We start from the raw sequence: 22,858 nt of genomic DNA, 5'->3' as shown, positions 1-22,858 counted from the left end.
TGACTCTCTCTCCAGCCACGTACAGTGACTCTCTCTCCAGCCACGTACAGTGACTCTCTCTCCAGCCACGTACAGTGACTTTCTCTCCAGCCACGTACAGTGACTCTCACTCCAGCCATGTACAGTGACTCTCACTCCAGCCACGTACAGTGACTCTCTCTCCAGCCATGTACAGTGACTCTCTCTCCAGCCACGTACAGTGACTCTCACTCCAGCCACGTACAGTGACTCTCACTCCAGCCACGTACAGTGACTCTCTCTCCAGCCACGTACAGTGACTCTCTCTCCAGCCACATACAGTGACTCTCTCTCCAGCCACTTACCGTAACTCTTTATCCAGGGTGACCTTGGTGACAGATAAGTTTTCCTCACTTGCCTTTAGCTGTGACTCAAGGTTGGAAACTCGTGTAGCTGACCTTTTGACGAGGCTGTTGAGTTCGTCTTTCAGTTTTACCACTTCATGATTCAACTCTTCTTTCTCCTCGTCATGCTCCTGACTAAGACGACTAACCTGTCACAGGAAAGTTTCACATGTCATAGTAAAATTACTGTCAGACCTTATATTTCATAAATTTCCAGTGACATTTGATATCAATCCTACCTGGTATACAGCAAGAATATTTTGTATTGGAGATTTACAGATTTTTACACCTAATGTTTTACTATAAATTCTCATTTAATTGAAATGTTCTAATAATCTGATGTAGAAAATGCCAATCAATTTTCTAAAAAAAATCTAAAATACTTTCACAATATTCACAACCCAGAAGTATCCCTGCCACATACTAGTCCTCTTGACATTTGATGTGCATCATATTCTCTTATTCTCGACATGTACTCTCCTGACCTTTGACATGTGAGATGAGTCTGACCTCAACTTCATTTTAACACCTGAACTTTGACCTTTGTAAGTTATTTTTGGTTTGTCTATATCTATGCATACATGCCATACCTCCCGGCGCGAGACAAAATCTCCCTTGTTTTCAAGTCATTTATTTCCACACGGGAGGCGAGCCCATATTCCCGTATTTTGTAATTCCCTCTGGTATTTTTGCCGACGCCATTTTTGTTTACAATTCAGTAGTTTTTCTCGCGATATTTAATGAGATTTGGCTAAATTTAGCGATCACATGATCCATCTGTTCACGTGATCACTCAATCAAAATGGCGCCTGTTGGACACGGCTTTCACACGTCTGGCTAGTGTAATGTTTGCGCTAGAATATTTATCACCATGAAATAAAGGCAATTCGCTTACAAACAACTTTAACCCTCTTTGCTAACAGACTTGAATTTATGTTTGTTTTCTTTTAGGACCATACTTTGATGATGGTAATTGATACAGAGCCTGGTCAGACGCAAAATCACACGTGTTTTTCATATAACATGTCATGTGTATCGTGGATCAGTGATAGCAAGATGAAATCCGAAATTTTCTTTTAGAAAACTATAAAAATTAGCACATCTGTTGGTCGTAGTGGTCAATCATAAGATTTACTGCAGTCTCCTAACATGAACATCTTCAGTTCTCACGACTTCATGTATACAATTGCACACTTGGAATATTTTTATATCTAAATGGTCCAACATAAGGGATCCCACATGACATTTAATGGTGATTTTTACAACTGATGTGTTCCCTCAGAGTGGATCAAGCTTTCTAATTTGAAGAAAATCCAAACTGATAAATGATTAACTTGCTTGTCTTAATCTTTAGCTACATGTAATTATAATATACCCTTTTCAAATGCTGTGATGTAATATGCATAACGCTGTGAAACTTTTTGTTACATAAAAAAAATAAAAAAAATAATTTCATATCAGAATCTGAATGTATACTTATTGCATTTTTTACCTTATACAACTTTTTGTTATTTGTATATATGCAATATGATTAATATCCAAAATAAATATAAATATTCTTTATCACTTTCAAAAGTAGTTTATTGCTTGAAAATTGAGTAAAAATGGTGATATTCATGTCGCACACAAATCTCCCTTATTTTAGGCAAAACTCCCTTAAAATAATCATCAATCTCCCTTATTGGTCTCCTGAAAGTATGGCATGTATGTCTATGACATCTATGTTGACAGTTATGTTTAATTATCACCTAAATATCTTATAACCCTGCGACCTCAGTTACCTGTGATATATATCTATCCTCTTGACTTTTGACCTCTGTTTCCAATGAGGCAACTTCCTGTATATACTTTTTCTCTGTGATGGCATAGTCTCGTTCCAGTTTGGTGACCTCCTCACGATGTGTGACCTTGACCTGTTGCAGCTCCTTCTTAAGGTCACCAATCTCAGAAGCCTGTTTCATCAGTAACTCATCAATGTATCGCCGATCCACATCAGGAAGATGTTTGTGTTCCTCCGTTACACGAATGTCCTGTATTATAAATTTAAATCCAGATTTTACAAATCAATTACTTATAATCTTTACACCATTATCATACCTTTAATAATTTCACTGATATCAACGGATTTTACAACTACCAAACAGCCTTGTGTGTCAGTACAGGTACTACATTATGTACCAAAGTCAGTTAGCTCTCTTATTTCATTTGATTAAATTTGATAGAATCACAATTAAAAATAACTGCCCAAGCCAAGCTACATTGTTTTATCTTTTTTAAGACTAAAGCAACACTACTTTAAATTTTCATTGCTGTATTTAGACCTTGCCATTGTATACTGTACAACTATAGTTGTATTATTCAATTTTTTATCAATTTTACCTTTGAGTTTAAATCAATAGAAAATTTGAATTCATTGAATTGTTTGGCCTTTATAATGTAGATACTGATCTGTTATATGTACAACAATAAAACCATATCTAGTGTTTCCTCTTTCCAAAATCATCCATAATGCATCAAAGCCAAACATTATCCCTAACATATGTTGTACCTATATTTCCATTATATCCTGTGATGTGTATAGAACATACCTGAACTGGGGCCGGCATTATAATAGGTATGCTTGGTGTTTCCCTGAAACAAAAAAAAAGGTTCATTATGTTTGTGATATTACTTGTATTATTGTCACTGTACATGGCTGGAGAGAGTCACTGTACGTGGCTGGAGAGAGAGAGTCACTGTAGGTGGCTGGAGAGAGAGTCACTGTAAGTGGCTGGAGAGAGAGTCACCGTACGTGGCTGGAGAGAGAGTCACTGTACGTGGCTGGAGAGGGAGTCACTGTATGTGGCTGGAGAGGGAGTCACTGTACGTGGCTGGAGAGAGAGTCACTGTACGTGGCTGGAGAGGGAGTCACTGTATGTGGCTGGAGAGAGAGTCACTGTACGTGGCTGGAGAGGGAGTCACTGTATGTGGCTGGAGAGAGAGTCACTGTACGTGGCTGGAGAGAGAGTCACTGTACGTGGCTGGAGAGAGAGTCACTGTACGTGGCTGGAGAGAGAGTCACTGTACGTGGCTGGAGAGAGAGTCACTGAACGTGGCTGGAGAGAGTCACTGTAAGTGGCTGGAGAGAGAGTCACTACGTGGCTGGAGAGAGAGTCACTGTAAGTGGCTGGAGAGAGAGTCACTACGTGGCTGGAGAGAGAGTCACTGTAAGTGGCTGGAGAGTGAGTCACTGTAAATAGCTGGAGAGAGAGTCACTGTACATGGCTCAAGAGAGAGTCACAGTAAATAGCTGGAGAGAGAGTCACTGTACGTGGCTGGAGAGAGAGTCACTGTACGTGGCTGGAGAGAGAGTCACTGTACGTGGCTGGAGAGAGAGTCACTGAACGTGGCTGGAGAGAGAGTCACTGTACGTGGCTGGAGAGAGAGTCACTACGTGGCTGGAGAGAGAGTCACTGTACGTGGCTGGAGAGAGAGTCACTGTACGTGGCTGGAGAGAGAGTCACTGTACGTGGCTGGAGAGAGAGTCACTGTACGTGGCTGGAGAGAGAGTCACTGTACGTGGCTGGAGAGAGAGTCACTGAACGTGGCTGGAGAGAGTCACTGTACGTGGCTGGAGAGAGAGTCACTGTACGTGGCTGGAGAGAGAGTCACTGAACGTGGCTGGAGAGAGAGTCACTGTACATGGCTCGAGAGAGAGTCACAGTAAATAGCTGGAGAGAGAGTCACTGTACGTGGCTGGAGAGAGAGTCACTACGTGGCTGGAGAGTGAGTCACTGTACATGGCTCGAGAGAGAGTCACAGTAAATAGCTGGAGAGAGAGTCACTGTACGTGGCTGGAGAGAGAGTCACTGTACGTGGCTGGAGAGAGAGTCACAGTACGTGGCTGGAGAGAGAGTCACTGTACATGGCTGGAGAGAGAGTTAGTGTACGTGGCTGGAGAGAGAGTCACTGTACGTGGCTGGAGAGAGAGTCACTGTACGTGGCTGGAGAGAGAGTCGCTGAACGTGGCTGGAGAGAGAGTCACTGTACGTGGCTGGAGAGAGAGTCACTGTACGTGGCTGGAGAGAGAGTCACTGTAAGTGGCTGGAGAGAGAGTCATGGTTCGTGGTTGGAGAGAGAGTCACTGTACGTGGCTGGAGAGAGAGTCACTGTACGTGGCTGGAGAGAGAGTCACCGTACGTGGCTGGAGACAGTCACCGTACATGGCTGGAGAGAGAGTCCCAGTACGTGGCTGGAAAGAGAGTCACAGTACGTGTCTGGAGAGAGAGTCACTGTATGTGGCTGGAGAGAGAGTCACAGTACGTGGCTGGAGAGAGAGTCACTGTACGTGGCTGGAGAGAGAGTCACTGTACGTGGCTGGAGAGAGAGTCACTGTATGTGGCTGGAGAGAGAGTCACTGTACGTGGCTGGAGAGAGAGTCACTGTAAGTGGCTGGAGAGAGAAAGTCACTGTACGTGGCTGGAGAGAGAGTCACTGTACGTGGCTGGAGAGAGAGTCACTGTACGTGGCTGGAGAGAGAGTCACTGTACGTGGCTGGAGAGAGAGTCACTGTACGTGGCTGGAGAGAGAGTCACTGTAAGTGGCTGGAGAGAGAGAGTCACTGTACGTGGCTGGAGAGAGAGTCACTGAACGTGGCTGGAGAGAGAGTCACTGTACATGGCTGGAGAGAGAGCCACTGTACGTGGCTGGAGAGAGAGTCACTGTACGTGGCTGGAGAGAGAGTCACTGTACGTGGCTGGAGAGAGAGTCACTGTACGTGGCTGGAGAGAGAGTCACTGTACGTGGCTGGAGAGAGAGTCACTGTACGTGGCTGGAGAGAGAGTCACTGTACGTGGCTGGAGAGAGAGTCACTGTACGTGGCTGGAGAGAGAGTCACTGTACATGGCTGGAGAGAGAGTCACTGTATGTGGCTGGAGAGAGAGTCACTGTATGTGGCTGGAGAGAGAGTCATGGTTCGTGGCTGGAGAGAGAGTCACAGTATCTGGCTGGAGAGAGAGTCACTGTACATGGCTGGAGAGAGAGTCAGTGTACGTGGCTGGAGAGAGAGTCACTGTACGTGGCTGGAGAGAGAGTCACTGTACGTGGCTGGAGAGAGAGTCGCTGAACGTGGCTGGAGAGAGAGTCACTGTACGTGGCTGGAGAGAGAGTCACTGTACGTGGCTGGAGAGAGAGTCACTGTAAGTGGCTGGAGAGAGAGTCATGGTTCGTGGTTGGAGAGAGAGTCACTGTACGTGGCTGGAGAGAGAGTCACTGTACGTGGCTGGAGAGAGAGTCACCGTACGTGGCTGGAGACAGTCACCGTACATGGCTGGAGAGAGAGTCACTGTACGTGGCTGGAGAGAGAGTCACTGTACGTGGCTGGAGAGAGAGCCACTGTAAGTGGCTGGAGAGAGAGAGTCACTGTACGTGGCTGGAGAGAGAGTCACTGAACGTGGCTGGAGAGAGAGTCACTGTACATGGCTGGAGAGAGAGCCACTGTACGTGGCTGGAGAGAGAGTCACTGTACGTGGCTGGAGAGAGAGTCACTGTACGTGGCTGGAGAGAGAGTCACTGTACGTGGCTGGAGAGAGAGTCACTGTACGTGGCTGGAGAGAGAGTCACTGTACGTGGCTGGAGAGAGAGTCAGTGTACGTGGCTGGAGAGAGAGTCACTGTACATGGCTGGAGAGAGAGTCACTGTACATGGCTGGAGAGAGAGTCACTGTATGTGGCTGGAGAGAGAGTCACTGTATGTGGCTGGAGAGAGAGTCATGGTTCGTGGCTGGAGAGAGAGTCACAGTATCTGGCTGGAGAGAGAGTCACTGTACATGGCTGGAGAGAGAGTCAGTGTACGTGGCTGGAGAGAGAGTCACTGTACGTGGCTGGAGAGAGAGTCACTGTACGTGGCTGGAGAGAGAGTCGCTGAACGTGGCTGGAGAGAGAGTCACTGTACGTGGCTGGAGAGAGAGTCACTGTACGTGGCTGGAGAGAGAGTCACTGTAAGTGGCTGGAGAGAGAGTCATGGTTCGTGGTTGGAGAGAGAGTCACTGTACGTGGCTGGAGAGAGAGTCACTGTACGTGGCTGGAGAGAGAGTCACCGTACGTGGCTGGAGACAGTCACCGTACATGGCTGGAGAGAGAGTCCCAGTACGTGGCTGGAGAGAGAGTCACAGTACGTGGCTGGAGAGAGAGTCACTGTATGTGGCTGGAGAGAGAGTCACAGTACGTGGCTGGAGAGAGAGTCACTGTACGTGGCTGGAGAGAGAGTCACTGTACGTGGCTGGAGAGAGAGTCACTATATGTGGCTGGAGAGAGAGTCACTGTACGTGGCTGGAGAGAGAGTCACTGTAAGTGGCTGGAGAGAGAGAGTCACTGTACGTGGCTGGAGAGAGAGTCACTGTACGTGGCTGGAGAGAGAGTCACAGTACGTGTCTGGAGAGAGAGTCACTGTACGTGGCTGGAGAGAGAGTCACTGTACGTGGCTGGAGAGAGAGCCACTGTAAGTGGCTGGAGAGAGAGAGTCACAGTACGTGGCTGGAGAGAGAGTCACTGAACGTGGCTGGAGAGAGAGTCACTGTACATGGCTGGAGAGAGAGCCACTGTACGTGGCTGGAGAGAGAGTCACTGTACGTGGCTGGAGAGAGAGTCACTGTACGTGGCTGGAGAGAGAGTCACTGTACGTGGCTGGAGTGAGAGTCACTGTACGTGGCTGGAGAGAGAGTCACTGTACGTGGCTGGAGAGAGAGTCAGTGTACGTGGCTTGAGAGAGAGTCACTGTACATGGCTGGAGAGAGAGTCACTGTACATGGCTGGAGAGAGAGTCACTGTATGTGGCTGGAGAGAGAGTCACTGTACGTGGCTGGAGAGAGAGTCACTGTACGTGGCTGGAGAGAGAGTCACTGTAAGTGGCTGGAGAGAGAGTCACTGAACGTGGCTGGAGAGAGAGTCACTGTTCATGGCTGGAGAGAGAGCCACTGTACGTGGCTGGAGAGAGAGTCACTGTACGTGGCTGGAGAGAGAGTCACTGTACGTGGCTGGAGAGAGAGTCACTGTACGTGGCTGGAGAGAGAGTCACTGTACGTGGCTGGAGAGAGAGTCACTGTACGTGGCTGGAGAGAGAGTCAGTGTACGTGGCTTGAGAGAGAGTCACTGTACATGGCTGGAGAGAGAGTCACTGTACATGGCTGGAGAGAGAGTCACTGTATGTGGCTGGAGAGAGAGTCACTGTATGTGGCTGGAGAGAGAGTCATGGTTCGTGGCTGGAGAGAGAGTCACAGTATCTGGCTGGAGAGAGAGTCACTGTACATGGCTGGAGAGAGAGTCAGTGTACGTGGCTGGAGAGAGAGTCAGTGTACGTGGCTGGAGAGAGAGTCACTGTACGTGGCTGGAGAGAGAGTCGCTGAACGTGGCTGGAGAGAGAGTCACTGTACGTGGCTGGAGAGAGAGTCACTGTACGTGGCTGGAGAGAGAGTCACTGTAAGTGGCTGGAGAGAGAGTCATGGTTCGTGGTTGGAGAGAGAGTCACTGTACGTGGCTGGAGAGAGAGTCACTGTACGTGGCTGGAGAGAGAGTCACCGTACGTGGCTGGAGACAGTCACCGTACATGGCTGGAGAGAGAGTCCCAGTACGTGGCTGGAGAGAGAGTCACAGTACGTGTCTGGAGAGAGAGTCACTGTATGTGGCTGGAGAGAGAGTCACAGTACGTGGCTGGAGAGAGAGTCACTGTACGTGGCTGGAGAGAGAGTCACTGTACGTGGCTGGAGAGAGAGTCACTATATGTGGCTGGAGAGAGAGTCACTGTACGTGGCTGGAGAGAGAGTCACTGTAAGTGGCTGGAGAGAGAGAGTCACTGTACGTGGCTGGAGAGAGAGTCACTGTACGTGGCTGGAGAGAGAGTCACAGTACGTGTCTGGAGAGAGAGTCACTGTACGTGGCTGGAGAGAGAGTCACTGTACGTGGCTGGAGAGAGAGCCACTGTAAGTGGCTGGAGAGAGAGAGTCACTGTACGTGGCTGGAGAGAGAGTCACTGAACGTGGCTGGAGAGAGAGTCACTGTACATGGCTGGAGAGAGAGCCACTGTACGTGGCTGGAGAGAGAGTCACTGTACGTGGCTGGAGAGAGAGTCACTGTACGTGGCTGGAGAGAGAGTCACTGTACGTGGCTGGAGAGAGAGTCACTGTACGTGGCTGGAGAGAGAGTCACTGTACGTGGCTGGAGAGAGAGTCAGTGTACGTGGCTTGAGAGAGAGTCACTGTACATGGCTGGAGAGAGAGTCACTGTACATGGCTGGAGAGAGAGTCACTGTATGTGGCTGGAGAGAGAGTCACTGTATGTGGCTGGAGAGAGAGTCATGGTTCGTGGCTGGAGAGAGAGTCACAGTATCTGGCTGGAGAGAGAGTCACTGTACGTGGCTGGAGAGAGAGTCACTGTATATGGCTGGAGAGAGTCACTGTACATGGCTGGAGAGAGAGTCAGTGTATGTGGCTGGAGAGAGAGTCACTGTATGTGGCTGGAGAGAGAGTCACTGTACGTGGCTGGAGAGAGAGTCACTGTACATGGCTGGAGAGAGAGTCAGTGTATGTGGCTGGAGAGAGAGTCACTGTACGTGGCTGGAGAGAGAGTCACTGTATGTGGCTGGAGAGAGAGTCACTGTATGTGGCTGGAGAGAGAGTCACAGTATCTGGCTGGAGAGAGAGTCACTGTACGTGGCTGGAGAGAGAGTCACTGTATATGGCTGGAGAGAGAGTCACTGTATATGGCTGGAGAGAGTCACTGTACATGGCTGGAGAGAGAGTCAGTGTATGTGGCTGGAGAGAGAGTCACTGTATGTGGCTGGAGAGAGAGTCACTGTACGTGGCTGGAGAGAGAGTCAGTGTACGTGGCTGGAGAGAGAGTCACTGTACGTGGCTGGAGAGAGAGTCACAGTAATTACTGTATACCTGGTATTTTTCGCCCAAGGTTATTTTCGCCCTTGAGCAACACAAAAGATATTTGCCCCGTTTTAATTTCGCCCTAAACTACTTTTAAGAAATGTATTTTCCTCGTTCACAATCGGAAAATTCCGTTCGGAATTCTCGATACAATTGCACTCGGAACACTCGGGATTTATCCAGTTCCCCCATTTTCTTTTCTTCGCAAATCCCGCTGAGGTGTGAAATGTAATCAGGTGTGAAATATACAACGCTTACCTGTGTTCAGATTTACTTTAGCCTATATTGATTCAAATAGTATTAGGTATGCATGGTCAATTTTAAGCAAACGCGATGAGTGGTAATTTCACCATGCCGTGACTAATTAGAAGTCTACTGACCAGTGTTTTCTTTTGTTCATTTGTCATCGATTGAAGCCACAAGCGACGGTGAAGTCATAAAATCAGCCTTCACAATGGCAGAGACCTATTTGTGTGCATAATTTTAAAACATGTTTGGATTTTAAAAGTTACTTAGTATTTAAAGCTTTTGTTTAAAATCAAATATACTAAACCTAGTACGCTGTCTTAGCCGATATTTTCGATTTAACTCCACGTGATATCGCAAATTTACAAGGCCAATATTTAGATCTAGATTTTATTTCACATGCATAGATTGGAATAAAACAATTACCTATTTTATAAACTTAGTGTAAATATATAACATGTGTTGCCTGTAACTGTATAGGATATAACACACTTGGAAAGTACGAGGGTATGTTTTGGATCCGACTACAAGTAGCCTATGTACGATAATTTGTAAATCCTGCAATTGAGCTTGAAATTTTCGCCGTCATCTTAAATTCGCCCTATCATCAAAGGGCGAAAATGGCGAAAATTAAACGGGGGCGAAAATTACCAGGTATACAGTATATATTTATCACCTCCAGACATATGTACGCAACATGTGATCTTAACTTATTAAATTTTTAAAGATGCTACATCGCCGACAACAAGCTCGAGTAAAGGCACTTTTTGTTTTAGATGTGAAAAAACAAATATATGATCTGATATTTCATACATCATGTATAAAGCTAATCTCCAATACATTGCATTATGGCTTAATTGAATATTTCAGTTATCATGGCAAAATATTCTCACATAAGCTTCATTACAATAACACCCTACTTTTTGAGCTGCCTCTTCAAAAAACGTCAAAACAAATATGGACCAAATCCTGTCTTTTGAAGAAAGAAGAATTTAGAAGTTTTTTGCTTTATTTTGCTTATTGAATCCTGCTCGGCCCCAGGAGAACCACACCCTTCCTTTATAAAACATCAGTTCTCCTTTGCCTAACAATTAATTCCCAATTGCTACGGACATACAAGTTTCCCCCAACTGTTTGCTGTCATAATAAGTACAGTAGGTAACTAAACATATTGTACATTTCGTTTGGCTTTGTGCTAATGTCTCATTCCTGTTGTCTTGACAACAACAATTTTTTGACGGCTGCATTTGAAAAGGAAACAGTATTTGAATAGTTATATATATAATATGGAACTGGCCTTGGTAGTGTTTTAAGGTGATAATGCAGAGAATATGTAAATACATGTAAATAAGGTGGAGGGAGAGTGATGGAATATTCCAGTGCAGATGCACAACAACAGGATTTTAAATGTCAAATATCAGTACCCATGCATGTACAATTATAAAGTGTTAATGTAAACATTGTTGCAATGTAACAAATCCAATTAAGTATAAATTTCATGTAAGAAATTGGTTTAAAAAATATCCAGACAAGATTGAAATATATAGAAATAAACGGAGGGCAATAACTTCTCAAAAACTGTCAAAAAATCACGAGATATAGGAATTATAAAAATTATAAAGATTTAAAAGATATAAACTGAGAAAGGAGATCCCCAAACAATATTAAAACACATGTTCCTATCATCACTACAGGTGTATCATCACTACAGGTGTATATCACTACAGGTGTATCATCACTACAGGTGTATCATCACTACAGGTGTATATCACTACAGGTGTATCATCACTACAGGTGTATCATCACTACAGGTGTATCATCACTACAGGTGTATCATCACTATACAGGTGTATCATCACTACAGGTGTATATCACTACAGGTGTATCATCACTACAGGTGTATCATCACTACAGGTGTATCATCACTATACAGGTGTATCATCACTACAGGTGTATCATCACTATACAGGTGTATCATCACTACAGGTGTATCATCACTACAGGTGTATCATCACTACAGGTGTATCATCACTATACAGGTGTATCATCACTATACAGGTGTATCATCACTACAGGTGTATCATCACTACAGGTGTATCATCACTATACAGGTGTATCATCACTACATCACTACAGGTGTATCATCACTACAGGTGTATCATCACTACAGGTGTATACAACTAGAACTGTTGTCTCCCACCCAATATTCCCTACCGCAAATGAAGATATTTGTAGAATAATGAAATTAATTGTTCATTGAAATCCCATGCCATTCCATTTATATAAGTCCATAGATAATGTACAAATAAATTTGGTTATCCAACCTGTCTGAGCTCAAATTGCAACAAACCTTCTTATGAAGTTTCCATTATGTCTATCAAAAAAAATCTACAATGGGCCATTAAGTCTGTAAATAACATGCAAATAAATTGGTTTATCAAAATCACTCAAGCTCTCATGGCAATAAATCTTCCTATGAAATTTTGAATTAATCTGTTAAAAATTACTAAGTATTGAAGGGATACCAATGTTTATCCGTCTGCTGCCCCAAAGGGACATAACTTTCAGAATAGGGGAGGTAACTCCACCTGACATACTCAAATCTACGATGTATCAGGATTATTGGTAGCAAGTTTTGGATGAGTAGCTGGTACATCAGTGTGTCTAAAGACAGATGGACAACCTGGTTCTAGTATGCCCCCCCCCCCCCCAACTAGCCTCATTTTGGGGTGGGGTATAATTAAGTACATGTACATGTATATAGTAGATATATATGAGACAAAGCCCAGACGAATGGGAAATCAAGGAAATTGTTACAGTATGGTGAAAGGACCTCAATAATTTTCACGAAATGAATACATTATTCTTTCTAAATTTATTAGCTAGCATACATGAATTCCTGTGAGGATTTTGCACATCTATTCATATTAACGATGTTAATAGTATGCAATGTCACATACACAACAAACCAGACATTACACACACCATGATACAGAGACACAAATCTACATACTCTGTTACATAAATCACACACACTTACTAGGCTAGAACACAGATAAATTCACCCAAATCCACATTGTACCACTATTAATGCCCATTCACTGATGCTTATAAAGACCTGAATCATTTTACCTTGGAAATTTTCTTAAAATAATAACATTCAAATTAAAGCTACAGTTCAGGTAATAATCATATATCATTCTGTCAGACCTACAAAAAGACTGATAAATTGGGGGAAGTTCTCCATGCAGTCTGACACACCAGGCTCTGAAGCTGATTTATACACCTACATCTGTGGTATGTATTAATATGAATGTTTTTTACTTACTGACAGAATTCATACCCCTTGCTGCCTAAAACCTGCATACACTGTATATAGTATACTTATAAACAGATAAAGTATACTTATAGATATAATATACATATACTGTATATATGTTACACATGTACAGACAACTAACAGAAGTAGGACATTTGCAGCAGTCAGGTGACAGGAGACCCTAACTAATTGTCAGGGATGCAGCAGGTGACCAGATTATTATAATACGTTGATAAGTTCTTAAATTCTGCAGTTGTCACAGGTAAGTTCTTATACATATAAATATACAGGTGTTACAGGCAGGTTCTTATAAATATACAGGTGTTACAGGTAAGTATTTATATACAAATATACAGGTGTTACAGGTAAGTATTTATATATTGTTGTACATATTAGGTACTGTTCATATATCAGTTGTTAAAGTTAATCACTGTACTATCACCTTCTTTGACCTTTGACCTGATGACTCTACATCAACATCCTTGGTGAAGGGAAATCCTATTTGGTATAAACAGTGGGTTTGGCCGCCTTGTGGCCTAATTAAGGGGAAGGGTCCCCTAAGGGGAATATAGCAATTACTTTAAAATCCTTCTTCTGTAGGAATGAAAGAATTTGGTCCATATTTGGTCTGAAGCATCCTTGAGTAAAGGGGAACCAAATTTGTATATAAAGGGTGGGTCTGGCCGGGGGTGAGGCCCAATAGGGGAAATAATAGCAAATAATTCAAAATCCTTCCCCTTCTAGTGTATGAACAAAAGGATGGTCTGTATTTGGTCTGAAGAATCGTTGGGTGAAGGAGAAGCAATTGTGTATATACAGTGTGCTTTTAAAAAATGTATTTTTATTACTGAAATATATATACATGTACAACAATTTATAAGTATGCTTGTCCATACATAATCTAAAGCAAAGCAGGCTTATGTCATATCTCAAGATAGCTAGATTTCGCATTTTAACTTTTATAGTGACACACTGACAGTTCAGAAAATAAATATATACTGTCTTTACATTCTTTGAAATCCAATAGTGAAAATTACGAAATTTATAAAAGTATAGGTCTTTTACACCACTCCAGATTTTGACATTCTTTAGACCTATTTGAAATCTTGGTCACCTCCTTCAGACAAAACCTTTGATCCGATGATAGCATTATTGACAAGACCTATAAGGATGAATAGCTGCACATGATATTGTCAGGACAAAATTCTTGTTAGTTTGACAGACTGAAGCATTCATCCAGAAATGGTGCAGATGTATATATACAATATTAATGAACCTCAAAAATGTACCTGTGCACTATATGCGAATATCTACAGTATTTTATATTTACTGAAATCCTGGTTCTCCATCACAGTTTGAGTTGAGGACCTCTCTTTATGTATCATGTACTAAAAAACTACAGTCTGCATGATTCTCCAGTTTGAGATGTAGGACCTCTTTTTATGTATCCTATACTTACTTGATTCTCTGGTTCTCCAGTTTGAGTTGTAGGACCTTGTTTTATGTATCCTATACTTACTTGAGTCCATTGTTCTCCAGTTTGAGTTGTAGGACATATTTTATGTATCCTATACACTTACTTGAGTCTCTGGTTCTCCAGTTTGAGTTGTAGGACCTCGTTTTAAGTATCGTGTACTTACTTGAGTCTCTGGTTCTCCAGTTTGAGTTGTAGGACCTTGTTTTAAGTATCGTGTACTTACTTGAGTCTCTGGTTCTCCAGTTTGAGTTGTAGGACCTTGTTTTAAGTATCGTGTACTTACTTGAGTCTCTGGTTCTCCAGTTTGAGTTGCAGGACATATTTTATGTATCCTATACACTTACTTGAGTCTCTGGTTCTCCAGTTTGAGTTGTAGGACATATTTTATGTATCCTATACTTACTTGAGTCTCTGGTTCTCCAGTTTGAGTTGTAGGACCTTGTTTTAAGTATCGTGTACTTACTTGAGTCTCTGGTTCTCCAGTTTGAGTTGCAGGACATATTTTATGTATCCTATACACTTACTTGAGTCTCTGGTTCTCCAGTTTGAGTTGTAGGACATATTTTATGTATCCTATACTTACTTGAGTCTCTGGTTCTCCAGTTTGAGTTGTAGGACATATTTTATGTATCCTATACTTACTTGAGTCTCTGGTTCTCCAGTTTGAGTTGTAGGACCTCGTTTTAAGTATCCTATACTTACTTGAGTCTCTGGTTCTCCAGTTTGAGTTGTAGGACCTCGTTTTAAGTATCCTATACTTACTTGAGTCTCTGGTTCTCCAGTTTGAGTTGTAGGACATATTTTATGTATCCTATACACTTACTTGAGTCTCTGGTTCTCCAGTTTGAGTTGTAGGACATATTTTATGTATCCTATACTTACTTGAGTCTCTGGTTCTCCAGTTTGAGTTGCAGGACCTCTTTGGTTGCCTCAGCAAGTTCTTTCCATCCATCATTCCCAGCTGCTGAACCAAATGCTGAGGGAGGCAGTAAATCTACTTTATCTTCAAAATTTGCCTTCAGCATTTCTGTAACACAAACAGAACAAGACATCTCTATAATAGTGCACAACCAAAAAAAATATAATTATGATAACCTTTTTGTCTTAATTAAGTGCAATCAATTAGAACTCTGTGAAAATGACATTTATAGACCCATTTCAATCATTTGACCTAATATCAAGTGTAGAAAGGAACGAGGGGAAATAAGCAAATACAAATCCACAAATAGCTGTGTGTGTAAAAACCCAGAAAACTTAATATAGTAAGCCTATGGATCTAGGTCTCTAGATCCATATGTCAGTTCCCATTTTTAGAAAACAAACATGGCTGACAGCATTTTTATAACACTGCAGGCTTTTTTAACAGATGAACTTGCAGCTCTTTACTTTAATTACAAAAGATTCCTACATAAATTAAATAAAATAACTGGCTACAAATATTGCTACTTTTATGGTAAGTACAGTTGAGTGTAAGTTTCAGTTTTAGAATCGTGGACATCTGGAACAGTCTTCCCGAACGTGTTGTTGTTTCTCCATGCAACAATAAAAGATTTTGAAATAAATTTTGATATCCACTGGAAGGACCTTGATTTGAAATACAACCATTTGGCGGGTTATAGCGCGACATCCGGAAGAAACACCAACATTTTAATTGAATAATTGAGATATGGATATAGAGGCATATTGCATTTAAATTACGTACATGTTAACTAGTAGTGCACTACACCCGGGCCCTGAGTCACCCTAAGAGATGATTGACACCAAAACCCCCATACAGGTAATGAGCAGTACCCTTGGCTACCTGTGATTTTTGCCTGTAGGCTATGAGAAACATCCAGCAGTTAAAATAAATAGATATATTAAGTTTTATTCAGATCTCGAGAATCATTAAAAAGGTTTTGGAAGTTTGTTTGAAGTTATATTTTCAACCTTTCTATTTTTTGTTGATTATAAAAAAAAATATGATGTAAGTTAAGATAGATTTAATTTATAAATCATTTAAAATTATTCAACTGAAGTTTCATTTGATGTCTTCTAATACAATATGTATCGATTAATCAGCCATAAATTTTACAGGTTTATATAATTACAGTTGTTTTGTTTTCATCAAATGAAGGATATATATTATAATACAATGTATTTAAAAACAATTACCGTTACATAGAAATGTTAAAAAAAAAATTGATGCATTTAATTTATATGTTGTTTAATTTCAGCTTTGATATTTATAAATTCATTTTTGATGTGATATTATGCTTTTTAAAATCTAATTATCTAAGGTCATAATATATGTTGTACATTCTATGTGTATACTGTACATCCATGGTTAAAGTGAGTAACTTTGCCATTTGAATACATAAAGAAATTAAACATTGATATAATAAATATAATTCATAACATGAGATGTGAAGATAAGATATTAGGAGATTTCCAATTAATTTGCTGGTAATCATGAAGTTCATAAAAGGTACATACACAATCCATCTTCTGTTACTGAAAAAAGTTGAAATTTCTGTACATGTATGTACAAGAATGAGGTAATGGCCTGGGGGAACAAATTTGTACACTGTCAAATTTGGGAGTGTAGGACAAAAGCCCCCCCCGGACATTAGCCCCCCTGGACATTAGCCCCTAGGACAAAAGCCCCTCCGGACGAAAGCCCCCCCGGACATTAGCCCCCCCGGACAGAAGCCCCTTCTTTATAAATTTAGCTGGCATACTTTATATAAATCTGTACTTTTGAAAAACAGAAACTATATATATATATTGTTGTTTTTATCTCTGAAATTTGGAGAATAATTGTGTGGAAAATGAAGGTCCTTGGTTCAATGTCAGTGTAGCATTATATGTCTGTGGTTAAACATCATAATTTATTTTTTCAAACTTTATATTATTAAGTAAGCTGAAAATTTCAGGAAACTCTCCATGATGAACATATTGTTACTGCATGATTACACAATTTTTGACTTCCTAATTGATATACTGCAAATATTGATAATCACTTTTTGATTAGTGTGAAGGGGCGCTTTTGTCCGGAGGGGCTTTTGTCCTAGGGGCTAATGTCAGGGGGGGGGTTTGTCTGTACCTCCAAATTTGTTTGGAGGTGGGGGGGGGGGGGGGGGGGGGGGGCCTCCGGAGGCACAGTTTTAAGCTTTATTAAAGGAGCCAATACATGCATACATGTTCATACATCTGCCATGGATATAACACTTATATTTGTTATTTCATAATTTTCTTCTTTAAAGCTATGTGCTTACAAGTATGATTATTATCTACACATCTGGATCATGTGGAACAAAACTATTGTTTTTACAGTTAACACAAACATGTTTTTTTTGTTTTTGTTTTGCAGTATTGTTAAAAAGATTTGGGATACATTTTGATGATTTGATCAGCACCTCAAGAGTTTCCCTATTGTAATTTAAGAAAATGATTAACTGTTCTTAATTAAAGTGTATCACTGATTGATGGAGATTTGACCTCTTCTTGAAAATTGACATATAAACTATTTTTATTGAATATATTTACCTTGAAGAAAAATATATATGAATGAATTATTTTTTTGAAAAAAAAAAAACTATAAATGTTTGAAAAACATACACTAGTAGATAGTATATAATAATATTATATGGGTAGTGTTAATTGCTAATTACAGGTAGGTAATTCTCTGCCCTGCAGAGGAGCCTGGCACAGCATGCTATAAATGGACCCCTGGGGGGTTAATTGGGGACAGGACAAAATTAACCAGGTGTGGAAACAGGTACACCTTAAACTGACCATCATCTGATAAGGTGTGATGTATGGCCATAAGGTGGTTATAAGTTGGGGTTGGGGCCCTGGGGCCCAGGTGGCCATATATGACAACGGACTTTACAAATGTCCTGAGAGTTTTGACATTCAATATCAATGCATGGCTACATACATGTCTCTGCAGAACATAGATGAGAATATCTGAAATCACTAAATCTTTATAATATACTATGCAATGATTTCATGTTTAATCAACAAATATGTGAAGTAAATATATTACCATCATGATTAAAAATATTTTTGTCTGAAAAAATAAAAAAATATATGTAGAGGTTTGTGCATATATACTTGGGAAAAAAATAAACAGCCATTAAAAAGGCCTAAAGTACAATTAATCATGAACATAAAATGTACATATCAAATACATGTTAAAATACATAAAATAAAAAGCATGAAAATTTTGATATATCAAAAAGATAAATGTTAATTGTACACTATAATGAAGTCTTTTAAAAACAATCTAATAATAAAAGGAAATACATTTTAGATAAGAGTACATGTATACGAAACTACTAATTCTTAATGAAATGTACTAAGAAATATGATTTCATGTTTAAATTAACAGATCAAAAGTAATATTACATTAAAACAAGGATTTCAATAAACTTTACTTTATATACTTACAGTCAAACTTCAATGTTTTGAAGTTCAAGGGACTATCAGAAAAACTTTGAAACAGCGAGACTTTGAATGTTTTTTTTGATAATGACCAAACATCGTAGCGGTTAATTACACTGTAAAACTGTCACAGTGTCAATGTTGTCCACTGTCAGACTCCGATCACAAAGTTAATCATAAATCAGTCATCTAATATAAATCATTAAAACAAATAAATAATTTACAATGATAAAACTATTTTACGGTTAACATATCATTAGTATTTCAGAAGTTTTTATTTGACACTCAGATCATATATACGATACATGAGCAACACCAGAATATACACAAATAATTAACATTAGACAATAGATACCACTGGTATAGTTAACATGGACACTGAAATGTTTGCATAATAAAACATATCAAGTAAAAGAAATAGAATGTACACTTTTAATTATGTTTACATTTCCTGCTGATTACCACATGTGTTTACGTATTGACTCGTTACGTGTATACATAATGCGAATCAAAACTCTACGCTACACCACCGGTTGGAGAATGCATGAATGACTCTATCTTTAATAGCTTCGGTCAGAAAATCTTTGCTGGGGAGGTGTGAAATCTTGCCATGGGGCTTGCGAAAAACGAGTGTAGGACAAAAGCCCCCCCCCGGACATTAGCCCCTACCGGACATTATCCCCTAGGACAAAAGCCCCTCCGGACGAAAGCCCCCCCGGATGAAAGCCCCTTCTTTATAAATTTAGCTGGTATACTTTATATAAATCTGTACTTTTGAAAAACAGAAACTATATATATATATTGTTGTTTTTATCTATGAAATTTGGAGAATAATTGTGTGGAAAATGAAGGTCTTTGGTTCAATGTCAGTGTAGCATTATATGTCTGTGGTTAAACATCATAATTCATTTTTTCAAACTTTATATTATTAAGTAAGCTAAAAATTTCAGGAAAGCTCTTCATGATGAACAAATTGTTACTGATTACACATAATTTTTGACTTCTTAATATACTGCAAATATTGATAATCAAAGAAATGCCTACAAAAGCAATAAACATTTGATCCGTATTTGCAGTGTCTCAAATTATAATGTAATAAGTACCTAACCAAACATGTTGCTCTGCGTTGTAATAAGTTTAATTTTAGGAATGATTAAAATCAAAGAAATAATGAAGCCATCAATGATATATTTCTTTCCAGGAGAATACAACATCAATGAAAAACCTACCAAACACCTGTGTAACAGCTTATTGTTTATGTAACAGTTCAAGTAGTTGTTGGAACCGATTGTTTACATTGCCGAAGCCACTGATGACATATGTATATGTAGCAATTAAAAACCATAAAAAAATAAATATCATTTTTTTTATGAAGGGGCTTTTGCCGAAGCCACTGATGACATATGTATATGTAGCAATTAAAAATCAATAAAAAAATAAATATCATTTTTTTTTTTATGAAGGGGCTTTTGTCAACTTTTTGATTAGTGTGAAGGGGCTTTTGTCCTAGGGGCTAATGTCCGGGGGGGCTAATGTCCAGGGGGGCTTTTGTCCGCACCTCGCGAAAAACACCTGTCCAGTGTTCAATCCAGGTGAATTTTTTGTTAGATTCATAACATATCAGTTACCAATAATATTATAGCTACTGGCCCTTGAAAAAAGTTTGATACAGTAAAAACTTTGATTCATAAAAATTTGATTCATAGAAAGGTCTGTTAGTAGTGTTTTATAATGCAAAAAATCAGGACCATGCAAGCAAAAAGTTTGACACACCAAGAAAATTAATTGAATCATCGAAGTTCAAATAATAGAGGTTTGACTGATATCTTTTTCAAGTATTCAAATCCTTTAGTCAAAATTATAAATATTTTTATAAGTAACATATACTTGAGAAAAAAATCTACAAATAGTCATTAAGGCCAAAGATAGAATTATAATCAAAATAAAAACAAACTTTTCAAATCAGAACAGATGTTAATTTTACACTATAATGAAAGACGTAAATTACTAATTTAGTTAGTATTATAAATCTCTGCTATAATGAAGTTTTTTAATACCCAACAAATCCAATTGATAAAGTTTTAATTTCTTTTGTGCAATTCCATAAAAACAACTTCATTTTATTTTGACTTTATAATAAATTAAATTTCATCAACATATGAATATAAAGTCTGGATGACAGCTATAGGCAGCCAATCTACACAGATCTGTATATAGGTACCAACTACAGGTACAATGTATCTAACACATGTGTCCAGTGGCACTGTCCATTACCTGTATAGGGGGATTTGTGGCCTGACTGGACGTAGTGCACTACTAGTTAAGTTTAGGTTTCAGGTTTTATTGGTTCACTCTGACACACTGACGTGTGTAACAAGAGGTCATACATGTTATATAATATTACAACATGGCGTACTGAGATTTACATATATGAGATTCATGAAAATGTATACATGTATAATATAAGTACATAACAATATAAGTAATGGTACAAGTACAATTGAGGGGCATCGTTTGGTAAAGGAGTAAATATTACTTTGCAATTAATTTACTTAACTTCTCAACAAATCTACAAATTTTCAAATAAGTTTTAACATTAAATATTTGAAACATTCCTTTCATTTTTTCATAATTCGGATAGGTGTAGTAGTATTTTGGTATATATTTTTCTCTCATTGATTTCACATATTCATATTCACATTTAAATAAATAATGAAATTCATTTCCAATATCAGATTGACACAAATTACAGATTCTTTCATTACGGGGTATACCAAGCCATCTTTTTACCTGTAGCTTAAATGTAGTGCACTTCTAGTTTAAACAATATGGTGCACTAGGAGTGCACTAGGGTGTAAAGGTTAGCTTACACTCATAATCAACTAACTGTATCCCTGTTCTATAATGCATGTTCTATAATTGCTTTACTCGCACTTTAATCAGGCTCAAACAACAAGTTACTGTTATTTAATTCAAGATGTTTAACAGCATCAATATATACATTTGTATATTCAAAAATAAAATTAGACATCATAATTATTCTAATTTAATCACTTTGGAAGTTTAATTTTCATTGGAAATCGTAGATATTTCTCTTGTGACACGCCAGTATATTGCAAATACAGCATACACCAGACTAAGATATACAGTCGAATGTGGAGACTGGAAAATATAATGTGGATTCCATTAATTTGTTCAGAGACATATATACAGAGAGATTAGTAACATCGCTATTTCCCCGTACACATAGTGGCTCCCTTTATTCGTGACCACTCAAGCATATCCCTTATCGAGAGCGTCCTGTCTCCTATCAAACACACGTGAGCGCAGGTAAATCGGGCTATGCGCATGTGTGTATCGTAGTATTGGAACTTATTCGACATGTTCTGGTTAATCCGCCATTACGTCAGACCAAAACATCGTCATTTTAAATACACACAGAAAGCACATCGTTTTATTTTGGCCACTACAAAAGTTACCACATTAACCAAAAACTATCAAACTTATGGGATATAGTCTTATTGATCATGCACATTGTTGTTATTTATCCGTATTTTCGAAAATCCATTGGGTCCTATTCAACATGTCCAAGTTTGTAATTAAGCAGCCATTACGTCAGACCAAAACATCGTCAATTTTAAACGCACATAAAAAGCACATCGTTTTATTTTGGCCACTACAAAAGTTACCACATTAACCAAAAACTATCATACTTATGGGGTATAGTCTTATTGATCATGCACATTGTTGCCATTTATCCGTATTTTCGAAAATCCATTTGGTCCTATTCGACATGTCCAAGTTTGTAAATAGCCGCCATTACGTCAGACCAAAACATCGTCAATTTTAAACGCACACAAAAAGCACATCGTTTTATTTTGGCCACTACAAAAGTTACCACATTAACCAAAAACTATCAAACTTATGGGATATAGTCTTATTGATCATGCATATTGTTGTCATTTATCCGTATTTTCGAAAATCCATTGGGTCCTATTCAACATGTCCAAGTTTTGTAATTAAGCAGCCATTACGTCCGACCAAAACATCGTCAATTTTAAACGCACACAAAAAGCACATTGTTTTATCTAGGCCACTACAAAAGTTACCACATTAAC

General features: G+C 39.6%; 1 protein-coding gene across 1 annotated transcript in view; it reads right to left on the bottom strand.

The window, feature by feature from the left end:
- Positions 1–22,858, bottom strand: part of LOC117326832 (coiled-coil alpha-helical rod protein 1-like) — a 46,134-nt gene that overhangs the window by 22,215 nt on the left and 1,061 nt on the right. The window contains exons 2-5 of the mRNA XM_033883596.1: positions 15,195–15,339; positions 2,951–2,993; positions 2,144–2,392; positions 324–511 (exon numbers count right to left, since the gene is read on the bottom strand). Coding sequence (XP_033739487.1) covers positions 324–511; positions 2,144–2,392; positions 2,951–2,993; positions 15,195–15,339 — 625 coding nt within the window. The remainder of the gene's footprint in view (positions 1–323; positions 512–2,143; positions 2,393–2,950; positions 2,994–15,194; positions 15,340–22,858) is intronic.

This window comes from Pecten maximus, chromosome 5 (assembly GCF_902652985.1).
Source record: "Pecten maximus chromosome 5, xPecMax1.1, whole genome shotgun sequence".
NCBI classification, from domain to species: Eukaryota; Metazoa; Mollusca; class Bivalvia; order Pectinida; family Pectinidae; genus Pecten; species Pecten maximus.
Note: the sequence above shows the minus strand (reverse complement) of the source record. Positions and strands in the feature narration are given on the sequence as shown.